At 37.8% G+C, this 15,032-nt stretch overlaps 1 protein-coding gene across 1 annotated transcript in view; it reads right to left on the bottom strand.

The window, feature by feature from the left end:
* DPP10 (dipeptidyl peptidase like 10) overlaps positions 1–15,032 on the bottom strand; it is a 244,139-nt gene that overhangs the window by 22,628 nt on the left and 206,479 nt on the right. Inside the window, exons 10-16 of the mRNA XM_058840442.1 lie at positions 13,664–13,761; positions 10,471–10,594; positions 8,296–8,334; positions 7,107–7,214; positions 3,523–3,614; positions 2,035–2,082; positions 1,384–1,505 (exon numbers count right to left, since the gene is read on the bottom strand). Coding sequence (XP_058696425.1) covers positions 1,384–1,505; positions 2,035–2,082; positions 3,523–3,614; positions 7,107–7,214; positions 8,296–8,334; positions 10,471–10,594; positions 13,664–13,761 — 631 coding nt within the window. The remainder of the gene's footprint in view (positions 1–1,383; positions 1,506–2,034; positions 2,083–3,522; positions 3,615–7,106; positions 7,215–8,295; positions 8,335–10,470; positions 10,595–13,663; positions 13,762–15,032) is intronic.

Genomic DNA, 15,032 nt, shown 5'->3' with positions numbered 1-15,032 from the left:
ACTGAAAGTCGTGAGCCTGTGAGTAATCACATGCACAACCCCCTACTGGCATCCATATTTTTATATCAAAGATGCACATTAAAAATTACAGGCTGAATATACTTTGCTAAAATAGCAACAAGATGCTTTTGGACCCCGGCACATTGCTGATTCAGGGCAAAAAACTCTTCCCAATTTATCAACCCTCTCTCCTGCAAGAATTACCCCATAGGGATTACGTCAAGCACAAGGGAAAACTCTGCCTAAAGCATGAGGAGCTCATTACTCAGAGAAGGACCTCAAGATTTGCTCTATGACTTCTGCTGCAGATTTAACCATGTATAAACCACACAGTTTGAACATTCTTCTTCTAATCAGCTGTGTACTGCAGGTGCATTTCCACAAAAAAAATAACCAAAACAACAAAACCAAAGCCAAACCCCTTATTTTAGCCAATACCTATTTATAGTTTCTTTGTTTGGATACATTCAATGCTCAAGTCAGCAGGTATTTTATTTTTGTGTGGGGGAAAAAAAAAAATAGAGTTGTGAAAGAAACAGAGAAACAACATGAATATAAAATGAGCTATTCATATGTATTTCAGATGACTTGTCCTCTACTCTTTGCACTCTGGTCCTAGCTATGAAAACATACTGGGGGAATGGTGTCTGTAAAAGTTTGCAAGTTTCAAGGACAATAGGCACTTTATTATGTACAGCTATGTACTTTATTATGCATTGTCTCATGCTTTTCTGAACCCTGTTTTTATCACTTATATATCAGTGTTTATTTCCTGTGTGTAGGTTATAAATTTTTCTGTGCGAGATGGTTTTAATTTTTTGTTTATACAGAAATTCTGAAGCCAACTGGTGTCATTTAATGCTACTGGAATGCAGCTAACAGTAAAACACTGAGTTATTTATTACAATTGCACTGATACAGAGGATCTGTCTCTGGGGATTAAAACACAGCTGTTTTTTGGTAGGTACACCCATACATATAATTATGGGGGTGTACAGACATTGCTAGAGAACACAGGCTCTCATTTTTTAACTATGTATAGTCACACAAGATCAACCCCAATATATAAAATAATAAACTATTACAAATCACAGTACCATTACCAAAATTCTGAATTTTTTGGTGAAGGATTTCTATTTAGAGTGGATGTAAGTTGATGCCCTTTACTTGGACATAGGGGTCAGGACTGGAGCAGCTTTCTGACATCACTCACAATTTATCTGCTTCACAGAACACCTTTACTTGCAGTCTTAGAACAGGCTCTGTACAGAACTTTGAGTAATCCACTGCTGAGGTAAAGGTTAGACTCCTGCCTAACACCTTTCTCAAGGGAATGCATTAATTCAGAAGCAGATAGCATTGCATCCTGTGCATTTGCCTTACCTTTACAGTGCAGGAGGAAATTCCTGTTCATGGGGCTGAACTTTGCACTGAAATATGTGCACTGGTCCTTGAAGAAGTTACACGAGAGGCACTGACGATTCAATGACCCCACTGTTGATACACTGGGGGAAGAAAATGATCAGAATTTTACACTGGAACAAAATACAATAAAGTAAACTTGGCTATGTGGGCAGGATCCAAAAGCTGCCCAAAGCACTACTGGCACTGCAATAACTCACACTGCTGGGGGATAACATCAGCATGAGAAGGAAACCATGCAAACTTCACTAACCTCAGATTTAAACACTGAAGATGAGGTGATTTGCCCCCACACTTTAAGTTACATGATTAAACCCTCTAAATATTTTTATTTAGGAAACTTTGATTACTTTTAAAAAAGTCATGTTTAATGCTTGTATTTAGGTTTAACTCTTTAGATGCTTATAAAGGACTAGTGAAGATGTAAGTGGTGAAAACATTTTGTGTTAGAAATTTTCCGTTTTTTAGAAAATGGCAATTCTAATTTTGAGAAGCTGTGGTTCTTTCCTTGTTGCAGCTCGAGCATACAAATTTTTACACGATGTAAATGACTACCCAAGCACCATATGGTTTGGGATGAAGAAGCTGATACCAGCCCTATGCACCTCTTACCTGTGCAGCTGTCTTCCTCTTGGGGACTCTTCAGTACTTAAGAAATAACTGCATCCAAAAGAAGAAAAAAGTTAAACTCACTTTGGTAAACTGTCTGATTTGGGTAGTGTTTAGAGGAGAGAGACACCATAAGTAACATTTTTAAAAATTAAAAATTCACAAATATCCATGAAGATCAAATACTTATATATGAACGCAAGTTCCAAGATTAAACTTAGATCCAATATACAGATTAGTTATTTCAGAAGCTATACAATTTCCTGTTAAAACAGTGATGAAAACAGGATTTCATGGCTCTAATTCCTGTCATGCCCAGGAGCTTCAGTACCAACCAGGACACTTCTGCATGTTAAAAATACTGAAGAGAAAGTTTCTGCTTCTCACCAAGAGTTTGCAATATAAATCCAAGTAGTAGACAGAGGTCAAAATGAAATTATGTCATATATTACAATAAGTCTTATGAGATCTGAGAGCCTTTTTGAGCTGTAAACCAACTTTTTTTTCTATCTACTTTGCATAGGTGGAAAGAGACATTGCAAAAACACTGAGACAAGGCCTTGGTGTTTCCCTGATGAGATCCCCACAAAGTTTCTGCTTGACAGGCAGAAGGAGAGCAAGGCAATCCCCTCAATTGGCTGAGACAGCCCATGTGACATCTGTCACCTCCCTGCAGCCTGAGTGCATCCAGACCTCATTTTTACCCCTGGGCCTTGTGGAAATACCAGAAAATTCTCTATGGATATATTTTCAAAACCCATAGAAAGACTTGTCAAAAAAGGGTTTTCTCTGGTACCAGTGGAAAAGATGGGACCTACAGAGCCCCAAAAATGTTCTTGTTGAAATATCATTTATTTTAAAGCAAATGAGAATTAGATATGCTTATGCATATTTTGTCGTGGACAGATAGAAGTGAAAATTAATCAAGATCCTCTGAAGTCAGGTGAAGCTTTCAGACATTTTGTGTTAGTTTTAAATTCCCCAAAACCACCAAATATGCATTGCATTTCCTTCCACTCTAACATTAAGATGGGCTGTGGAAAGATTTCTCTGTGGGTGAGAATCAGGAGCTCTGATAATCTACCAATAACCTGAATTTATGAAGTTGGATCACAATCAACTCTGAGACCTCATGTAGTAAAGGTGTGATGTTTTATCAAGCACCAAAAGTTTACTACGACTTCTCATCTGGATTCCAGGAAAGAAATCACCAAAATGTTATTACTGCTGCACTGTGTGTTGACTCCTTTTATTCAAAAAAATACAGAGGTGAGTGATATCATGGTGTGGTTCTTTCCCTCTGCATAAAGAAGAATTTAGGAAAAGAACAGCAGATGAATTGTCTTACAGCTGTACCTTACGTGCTCAGGTGTGTCAAAGTTATGGTAATGCTCCAAAATAAAAGAAATCTTGATGCATAATTTTGAGTTAAATGGATTCAACTTTAATAACTTGAATATTTTTACCAAAAAAGAAGAGAATAGTGCTTACATCTTTTGATTATCTTCATCATATGCCAGGATTTTGATAACTTCCCAGTTCCCTGATGTCAGGTGTCTCACACTGATTTGTTCACTTTTAGCCTGTTGAGAGATAGAAAACATTAACTTTCACCTTGTTACATTCTTCTTTGCTAGCAGGATTGCCTGCACATGTCATTACTGATTACAACTTTTTAAACTTTAATGCAATATAATTATCTTTAATTACATATTTTATATATAATTATTTTATTTATTTATATTGTATTACGCAACATAACATCTTTAAACCACAAACCTCACATCTGGACAGGCCTGAACTTCACTTATCCTTTCTCTCCCATCTATAAGCCTTTCAAAGTCATTACAATAATCTGTTTTCAGCACAATTTTTCTTTCAGTTGCCCCCCATATCAACAAACAATAGAAGTCAGGATGAAATGCAGGTAAAATCAATTCTTTGGCTGGAAATTGCAGCAGACTCTTCATCAGACACAGGTTAAAAACAACAAAACCTAAGTGAGAAGCTCATCTGAGGGTGTTTCCTAGTGCAAAAGGTAAAATTATGGCTCAGGCTACTGAAGGTTAAAACTTCAACCCTCACAGCTTGGATGTACTTTATGTGGATTTTTCTATACTAGGGTTTTATGCTTGGCCTGGATACACATAGTAGTTTTCAAATTCAAGACAAACTTTATAAAGTAAAAAGGCAACATTTCAGAGGTGATACTCCGTGGTTATAAGGCCTACAAAAAGTCATAAAGGCAAAAAGATTGGCCTTTTTTTTTAATCCATGTATTTCTGAACTGTGCCCTGGCTCCACATCAACAGCAGCAATAACTAAAAAGAAGCAAATGTTCAAAGACACCCTATGAGACTTGTTGAGATGACAAGGCAGATCCTTGGAACTGATCTGTTTCCTAACAGATCCATGAGGAAAGAATGATGCAGCCATTCTGTGACAAGCCTTGCAAGTACCAAATGGCATCAGGATATTGTGCTCGGTGCTGTACTTATGTTTATTCTGAGGGCTCCCTGTTCAGGAAGATTCTGATATTCAGTGCTATCTCCAGCAATGATTAAAATACATATTAGTGATTTAGTGTAAGTGACTGTTTCTTCTCTAGAGAGAGAGAAGCTGCAACTATTGAAACAGATATTTAAATATTAAGATCACAGAATCTAACAAGAAACAGCAATAAAAAGCGCAGCCAAGCGTTAATAAACATGGTTATTTTTCAAGGTTACAGCCGTAATACATAATTTATGAAGCTTGCAGAAAGTTATCGCCTTGATCCATTAAAGTTCCTTTATAATTCTTATTTTGTGGTTGGAAAAAAAAGAGACTTTCTAGAGTTGCAAAACTCCATGAAAGAAAAGTCTAGATACATAAGACATGATTCAATCCCATTTTGAGATTAGTTTCTTTTAAATATTTCATAAATTATTAAAAGCATTTGAAAACAATAACCCACACCCCCAGCCCTCTACATTCAGACAGTAAATGATCTATGATAGACAGTAGCCTTTTAGACAGTAACTTCTCCCTGCATAAAGATTTAATTAGATGCCTCTGCTAACATGCTTTGTGTCATTGACATGTGCTTTTCTGAAGTGCAGGCAAAGAAATGCAGCCTGAGAAAGACCAGCATTTGTTGTAAGATTGAGAGAAATTAATTTAATTAAATTAAAGAGAGCCATTAAAATTTGCTTCTTTATCCCCGCAGGTCCACATTGGTTCTGTGTAACTTTCCTGCACACGAAAGCTGATTTCTGTCTATGGGCTGATGTCTCTACTGAGTGGCACCAGAGAAGGGATGAGAATCCCAGTGATGAGAATCCCAGACTCCAGAGTTACCCTTTTCCATCATGGAAAAGCTGTGACCATCTGGGTACTGGGGATCTGCTGACTGCTTTAAATTCTGCAGGGCACCTGCAGTGCTGCTGCTGTGGCTCTCACAAGGTGTGACAAACATCTAATGTGACAAAGGGCTTTATGTGCAACGGCTAATATACTTTTTATGTCTCTGTGTTTGCTTTAGAAATAATGGACAATCAGATTAATGCAGTGTGTAAAACACATCATATAAACATATTTCCTGCCCTTTACCGCTCTGTATCAGCCCCATTACCACGCAGAATGTTGCTTACTGATGAATAATGGCTGATACATGGGATATCACATTTCCTCTTTCTCAGGAGCAGCTACATGCTCAAAGCCAAATTTGTCATTGGTGATAACATTCAGATTTGTTTATTCATGCTGATGGCAGGCAAAATAGAAGTATTTTTTTAGTTTTGGAGCTGTACAGTACCTAGGGCTCTAATTCTGCCTGAAAGGGAAATAGTAAATTCTGAAACATAAGTTTGACTTTAAACATTATTCTGCTGGAATTAAAAGATGTGCTTAAAAGTGGGCATGTACTTAATTACCTTATTGAATAGGAGTGGGCTTAATATTTGCTTAAATATTTTCCTGAATTAGGATCAAGTTTCCTGGGCTTTCTAGTAGCAAGAAATGGCAGCGCCTACAAGGTTAATGCACACTTGATTGTATTTGTAACATCCTTGGGCATGTTGCAAGTGACCTTTCAGATCCAGATCTGATTATTATTTCATGTATTTTAAAGGTACTTACTCATAGTGTGAAAGATACCAAAATAAGACTTGATTGACTAAATGGTTTTGCTCAGGTGTGAATTTTTATTATTATATCAATACATCTTTGCCAGATTGTCATCTGAGTTACTGTTTTCTTTAGGAAATAGAATTTGACATGTCTGTGATCCCTTTTATCTTCACTGACTCTTTCCTGATGTTAATGATGATTTACTCTAGTGAAGGAATATTTTTGTTATTGTTTCTTCAGGTTTAACTGTCGTTAAAATTCTTTTGTTGTTGTTCTGTCTGCAGTGCTCTGTGAACACATTTCAGACTTAATAATGTTCATACCAGAACACTGTAATAAAGGCAGGTAACAGAGCTGCCTGGCACAAATCTGCTATTTTGATGTTTTGGGTACCCTGGTAATCCCTCCTGTGTCATATGGCTCCACTAAAGCACCTGGATTAATGCTCTGATGATTTAAATAGATGCCTTGGAGTGTTCTGTTCCAGGGCATAATTTCCTTTATTAGTTCATCACAACTTCATACTGGTGACCTTCAAAGTCACACTGCAAATTTATCTTCTTTCAGATTCTTCTTTGGAAAAAGTAATGACCCCGGGAAATGGAAGCTGTTGAAAAACTGTTGCAAAGGGTAATAAAAGTGTCCTAACTTTCACACAAATTTTAAGTTTGGGTATTACCTCCCTTTCCTGTTCTGTATAAGAGCAGATTCTGAATAAACATTTAAAAATATTTATTTTATTACTTAAAAATATGCATGCATAGTGTACACAGAGAGGGTAGTATTAGTGTTTATTCTGGAAAAAATTATAAATACATCCCACTTCACAGAGAGACAACCTGGGCAGGACAAATGACCATGACACAAGCTCTGTGATTAAACTGAAGTTCAGGCCTTTCCCAGGGCCACAGTAGAAGTCCCAGCTAACCAGCAGGATATTAAAAGCAGCCTGAGCAGAGCCTTACCTGCACAATGAACATGGCTATGTGGTGAAACTCGCCACGGCCCCCCTGCTTCACTGGCACAGTCATGAAGAACTTGCTGCCATCCTTGGAGAAAACGGGCTCTTCGTTCTGCAAATGTAACATCGTGGCAGTCTGGCACACTTTTCATTACACCTCTTAACAAAAGATCAGCCTAAAGCTTTTTGTCTCCTTGGTTTTGCTCAGAAGTCAGTTGGAGAAACCATCCTTAGGTTTTAAGTATATTCTGCTAAGTTTAACGAAAATGTGGCGGTTAAAGCTGAGTGTAGCTCATGCCATGTGCAATCCTGTCCTAAAGCACGGCTTACAGCCCTTGCAGAACTCTCCCTCACCAGGAAAGCTCTGGGAATCTCATTCCCAATGCAGGGGGACAGTTTCCTTTACAGACATACAAATAATGACAGAGATAACTCCTACTGCTGAGGAGGAGAACAAAAGTTTCAATGGTTTGGACTCACTGAGTACATGTTTAACACCCACTGATTTTGATAAAGTTGTATGGAAAAAATAACCACATTGAAGGGATATTCTGAATCAGGGTTTTACCACAAATTGTAGCCTGATGTGATACCATCTCTCCATGTCTGGCTTTGCACAGAAATATTAAACGAAAATGGCTGGCTATAAAAGCATTTCTTTTTTTTTTTCCTGTTAAAATGATTTCTCATTTGCACATTGCAAAATGAAGCCTGAAATGTAGTTTAAATAGAATGTGTTTCATCCAGTTATTGGACAGTTCTTCTGAAGCTATGAAAGTGGAATAATTGGCTGACATATTAGTTAAACATATTGTTCTGGGTATGAATTTAGAAATATTTTACTTTCTCATTCCAATTATAGCCCATATGACCTCTAATCTTTGAACTCCTTCTGCTTTAATTTGGTGTGATCATTTTTAAATCAGAAACAAATCACAGTAAGTAGGACATGCCTGGAATGGGATTCATCTGGTCTGTCTTCCACCATCCCAGATTTAGGTAGTTAATCAGCTGTTCATCTAAATGCATACTGAACTGAATCCAGACAGACCAGAAACTGAAGGGAATATTGCCTCCAAAACCCTCACAGGTGTCTCAGGATTTTATTAGCTTATAAAATAACACACAGTTAAATAAAAATGGCAATGAAGCAATTACGCATTATGCACCCAGAAATAGCATTTATACTGTACCTGTTTAGGAAGCCACAGGTCTGACTGCATTTCATATTTCTAAAAGAAAAAAAAAAGGAAAAAAATTGCTTTTATGGAATAGCTATAGATAAAAATATTTGCCACATTCAGCAAAAGGTCTCTAGCTATTTCATGGGGTTTTTTTCTACTGTGTTACAATCTCATCTCTTTGCTGGCACTTGAAACAAATGATAATTTAATTACAAAGTCAGCTGCTTTATTCAGAGTTTTTGGTAGAATACCACAGGGGAACTAAGAATGCCATTTCAGTCCTTTCTGATTAGCTATCAAGAAGCTTTACACAGGCAGTTCTATTTGTTTTTTACCTCTAGGCATCATCTGACAACTGGATATTTTAGGTCCTTCATCAACACTGGGCAAACAGCCAGCATCAAGCTCAAATTGTGAGACCTTTTCAAATCACAATCCCGTGCTTTAATGTATTGTAGTGTGGCATTAGTGATGAGAAAAAAAAAATAAAAACAAATTATTGAGTTTTATTGTTCATACTCATATTTCTCATCATGACATCTGAAAAAACCACCCCCACAAAACAACTAAATATAATGCACACATTGTTGGAAAAAATACATAATATACATCAACAGCTGCAAATTGTCATAGTCACAGTGAAGTAATGAAAATTTATTAGCTATAGAAGAATCTGTATGTATATGGGCTGAAAAATGAAAATCTGTAGCTATTGCAGCAGTTGATTCTGTACATTCCTTTTTGAAACTGATGTGTGCAACATCCTAGCGAGAAAAAACAGGGTTTACAGATGAAATCAAATGGTGTGATAAAATGCTAAATTCTCACAATATTTAGCCTTTCCTCATGCATTAATGATTTCAAGAGCATCACCTTATCCAGAGGGTGCAGTGTAGGAACCCTGCAGGATGAGCAGGGCCTGGGCTGTGCTCACAACAGTGAGAGTACATTACTGTCATTCCTCACCCTCTAAAAATGTCCTTTTCTGCACTGTAAGTATTCTGGAGTGGGACTTCTCAGTCCTTCTCTCTTACATTATGTCCTGGATTACAGCTCCCTGGATACCTACTTCCAACAAGTCCAATTGACCCTGGAGAACATAAAGTTTTCCCTCTCAGAAGCAGCTGCAGTGGCTCAGGACCAACTTTCTTAATAAAAAGACAAAAGGCCCACAAAACCAGGTGGAAAGCAACCAAATCTCCCTGGTCACAATCTTAATCCATACTTTGGGAATTCATTCATAGTTTCTGAGTGAGGAAAAGCACCCTGTTGTGTGCAGCAAAAGAAGGAGACAAGCAAGGAAATAATCTCTAACACTTCAATATGACTGACTTCAGTAGCAGACACTGATGGGAGCCTTTTGACTCAGAGGCCAATATTAATCACTCATAACCATTTACACTGCCAAATTATACCCTCTGCTTTGGAGCATCTGTTGGTACTGATATCAGCATGTATAGAAAATATTTATACTTTTAGCTGGTTCTGGGAAGAGACTGTGACTCAGAATGGGAAAGCAGCCAAATGCATTCAAGATGCAAGATTGACTGCGAAAATGGGGAGATGTAATGCAGGAGCGTCAGAAGTCAAAGTCTGGGTCCAGGGGTGGAATGTGTCTGAATTCAAAGAGAAAAATGTATTTCAGTTTGGCTCACATTCAAAAATGAAATATCCCTGTTGCCTTTCAATTTATTTTTTTTTTCCCCTAAAGTTATTTAATTCTGTGATCAAATTTGAAGGAGTTATAAGAATTTTACACCTTTTCCTTAGTGTATGTAAGCAGTGAGAGGCAGAAAGGTCTGAAACGAAACTCTGCAGGGGGAGAGAGGAGAAAGCAGTCAGCTGAAAATATCTGTCAGAGGACAAGCTTGTCACTGCTCTAGCTATATCCCAGTACATGATGTTCAGCAACTGCAGCTTCCAATGAAGCTAATGTATGAACAAAGCTTAGTAATTCTGAAAATGTCACTCAAAGTTGCTAATTGCATGAACTCATTTCACCACATTCGGAATTTTCTCACATCCATTTCCTCCCTGTTGACTAATTATATTCAGCTTGCAACTACTGCATCTGCAAACTGATTTCCAAATATCTTTTCCTGAATATGAAAACAAAATGCAGAAGAAACCTTGAAAAGAGACCTTGGGAAAAAAAAAAAAAAAAAGAAAACACAAACAACTTACCCTGGTACAAGCTCCAGTCGTGGTTTCGCAAACTGTAAGGATGGAGATATTCTGAGCTCTGTTTAACCATCTCACCACAGCCTTGGTGTTGCTTATCCATTTGACCATGGTGATATAATATTCCCTAAGCAAAACATTTGAAAACACAATGTTCAGATCATTGATATTTCAGATTAGACATTAGAAAAAATCCAATATATGCAGTTCATTCAAATGCTGAATTTGGACTGCATGACAGTGCCACTACTAAAGGATGGAGAAAGTGACCCCAAATGTTCAGCATCTGTGTTCCTACAAGTGGGACGCCTCAGTCCTTCAGTGTGATCCTCCTCTGGGAAATTTTTGTATATATATGTACAAACTTTACCAACTGTGAAACATATACTTGCAAATACACGTGAACTGTGTACTTTCCAGCCAGCTTAGAAGCAAGCACTGAATTCCAACAGAAGCCAGCCTACAACAAATAACTTTAGATGACACCCACTTTTTCAAAATAATCCAATCCTACTGCCAAAGGAAAAGAAAAAAAGTTCTGTAATATTAGAGTGCAGCTAGAGCCCACTTCAAAATTATAAAATAACAAGTATTGTATAAAAGGACTTCTGGATAAAAGGGAGGTGCCTCTCCCTATCAATGTGTTCCCGTTTCTGTTTTTACAAACAGCTGATAATATTGGCCAAAGTGTCTGTCCCTCAGCAACCCCGGCTGAGCACATGAGGCTTCCTGGGCTCGTGCTGTGCAGGATTTCCTCCATCCCCCCAGGATCCTGCTGGGCTGGCAGGCTGGGGATGTTCAGACCTGTTGCAGACTGGCATCCCAGCCCAGCTATTTCCTTCCCTTCTCCCCTGCTGGCAGCTCTCACAGTCCAGCTGAGTTGTGTGAAACAGTGGAGTGAGCTCATCTGGAAAAAACTCAGACCCCCTTTAAAACAAGGGGCTTAGCTCGGATATAATTAGGCTTTTAATCTATTACTGATAAAGATCTCATTACTCTTTGACAACAGGCTTTTAATTATACATTCAAAAGCCTCCTTACTAGATGAAAGATGCTGAGCAGCAGCAGCAGCTGCAAGGCTGCACACAGGAGAGGCAGGAGACAGGAGTTCACTACAGCTTCACCCAGCCTGCTGCAGTTTGCAGAACACACCTGAACAGCCCAGCATGCACAGATTCCTTTGGCTTTCATATGTCACTTCTGGTAAAACAGATATCTGCACATCTGGATACCAGAATGATAAAAAGAAATGGGGACTTCAAGTGTGTTCTGACTCTAATATTTACTTTTTTTTTTTTTCCTTTCTGTAACAAGTGCTTAATCTTACTGAGGGGCAAAAATGTATGCACAAGTAAAACAAGATCTACCATGACACCAGGTGATACAAGCAGGAGAGCAATCAGTTTGTGTCCCCAAGCTTCATATTAAATGATGTTTGTCACTGAAGAAAACGTAACTGTACATGTGAAATGGAAGCACCAAAGGGGAAACAGTAATTTCATGAAATACAGCCAGGTATCTGAAGGAAGACTGTCAGTCTCTTTGTGGCATTAACAGTGCACAGTAGGTGGTAAATTTTTCTACAGAATGAAACTTTCAGGAGCAAAATTTGCAAGTGTTATCCCTATCTTTGTATCAGAGTAGCCTGAACAGGACTTGGGAAATATTACCAAGCACCTTTACAGGATCCCTAAAAGAAGAAAATTAATTTTTCATTGAATTTATTCATTGAATTTTTCATTTAATCGATTCAATCTTACATCAAGTTCCCAGATGTCCTAAAAATCAGGGAAACAGTTTAGTATCTTCAAAGGTCCTACACCAGACACAATCTGGGACAGGCTGAGAATCTGAATGTTACTTTCTGAGGTTAACTAACAGAACCTCTTTCCCCTTCCCTTCCCATTTCTGTGGTTTCTCTGTGTAGGAGTGAATCTCTCCATAACAGCAGATGGTTATGACCTGTACATTACCTATTTCTAAAATGATTCTTCCCTGAAAGATCCTTATAACTAATGGATAATGAACCATTCATTTTAATTCTGAAAACACCCATGACCTATTTACTAATAACTCCATAATGAAAGGCTGAGAAATGAAGTGAAATAAATTGACTGCTAAAGGTAGCTACTATTTTTACTAAAAAAGCTAATACTTTAGGAAAAACACAACTCCCAATCATTACAAACTTCAAAGATTTTCACTCTAGAAAAGCCTGCTTAAAGCACATTTTTCATACCTCTCTCTATATACTGATATATAGACTCATATGGGTTGATGACCAGTGTGAAGGCTGTTACTGAAATCCAGAGTCAAATTCACAATTTACAGTAAAACTGTCTCACAATTACACAATCTTTCTAAGCATGGAATTTCTAAGCATGGATTTTCCATCAGCATGGAAATTATACCTTAATAGTTAAAATGTAGAAGAAACTAAATTTTTTTTCCCACAGGTTTAAATAGATTTACTCAGTCTTCTCATGCATTAGCAAGCCAGAATTTTTATCAATTGAACAACAACAATATCTTTATCAAGAACTGGCAAAGATGCTCCAGAGATTTGGCAACAGCTTGAAGAAAACCAAAAAACTTTTAAGATACTAACATTCAAATTTGAGTCTACTATTACTTTCCATCTGCTGAGGAGACAGAATAAATCTGAAAACCCTGAAGTGAAACCGTAACATCTGAACATTTTCAAGATTATCTCTTTCTTGGGGATATTTTCTTATACACTGCTTTCTTGCTTAACTTCTTTGTGCCTTCCGACACTTTAAGTTCAACTTTAATGCCAATAAGGAGACTGAAGATGCTGATCTTGATGGCAAGAAATCTCTTTTAGATCTTATAGCACTGTTTAAATTAATGAAGGGTTAGCAAGCAGCAGCAGATTTTATTATATTTTTCAGCAGTGGCCCATCAGTAGAAAGAAAATACTTCAAAATGCTCGACTCATTCAAAGTAATTTCTATTACTAACACAATCAGAAAGCATTCCAGTTGACACTAATAATTGCAAGGCATAATTCACTATTAAATTATTCCTGCAATAAATTAGAGTACCTCAATTTGTGTAGAAGAGAGCTACACCAGCCTAAGACTATTTGTAACAGTTTTGAATAAGTGACCACTGTTGACATCCTGATTGTTTTGGGAACAATTACCATAAAACATTTCACCATGAAATTATATACCTTGACTTAAAGCTGTCAGGTGGCATCAGTTCCAGGGTATGTGCTGGTCCATACAGATTAACTACAAACAGCTTTACTGTGGGGTTTGTTTGACCTGCCTTTGGAAAAGAAAAAATAAATAGGACTTTTAGAGGCACTGAATCAGAGACAGCTAAGCAGACTCACTTGTTAACATAATTCAGTATCTTTATAATAATGAAAAGTTATTAAAGTTCAAGTATCTTAAATCTGAAGCATTAATTTCATAGCCATATGAATCACACAGATGAAAATATGAAGCGTTGAGTGATTCTCTCACCAGCCTTTACCGATGGAAGACTTTCCTGTGCAGAGCAAGTGACCAGCACTAGAAGTGGCTTTGCCAAGTTCAGTGAAGTCAGCTTCCAAAACACAGTCAGTTCCTAAATCTGCAGGTAAATCCAGCCTCCAGCTAAGCCTTTTTCAGATGCTATTTTTCCTTCTCCTGAAAAGCTGCACCACCTCAGTCTGGGATAGCATTCCTCCACTCCCTCCTCTCTTTTTCTTTACCATTTTCCCTCAGTCTTCCTTCCCTTGTTTGCTGAGCTGAAAATCTCAATTTCTGGCCTGGACCAGGAGCCAGCTGCTTTGGCAGGCCAGCTCCAAGGGAAACAAAATGCTTCTTGTGGCTAAAGGAGAATAACGTGGCAGCTTGATAGATATCCACTGGGAAGAGTCTGATAAATCTTGAGGATCTACAGGGAGGTGGGAATCATCCTTCTCCCCTAACACTGCTCGTTACTAAGGGATGTTCCTGAGGTGGAGAGAAAGCACTGGAAACAGGGAAATAGGAAGAGAGGCTCTGATGGGTGCAAGGAGGTCCCACACCCCTGTCCTAGACATGCCAACCCCAAGTTTCAGCTTCATGTCACAGGAATTACACTAAATTGGGTTACAAAAAATGCAATGTGTTCCTCAGTGGGGCTGACCTCTGCTTAGTACTGGAAGGAAAGGTAAAAGTCACTGATTCTATGGAATTACTACAGGAAACTACAAAGTTGTGTATACTTGGCTCTTCACAGGCTGAAATACACCCAAAAATGCCTTTTAGAAGTTGGGCTTATCTCAAAATAAAGTCTGAATGCTGTATCCACTCATATCTGAGTAGTATGGAGGACAAGGAAGTGGCATTTGTGTGTTTTTAACACTGCTAGGAAAAAAATACCCAAAACGTTTTAAAACCTTATTTTTTTAAGAATAGAGTCTGTGTGTATGACATATACACAGATATGGATAAGCATGTTCCAGTGCTTACAAAAAACATGTGTGTTTCATTTTATTTTTTAATCCTAGTTATAATTTTCTCTGATGGTTGCACTCTATAACAAGGACCAAATCTATTTTGTAATCT

The sequence above is a fragment of the Poecile atricapillus genome, chromosome 5, assembly GCF_030490865.1.
Source record: "Poecile atricapillus isolate bPoeAtr1 chromosome 5, bPoeAtr1.hap1, whole genome shotgun sequence".
Classification (NCBI taxonomy): domain Eukaryota; kingdom Metazoa; phylum Chordata; class Aves; order Passeriformes; family Paridae; genus Poecile; species Poecile atricapillus.
This window is presented reverse-complemented; position numbering and strand designations above follow the sequence as displayed.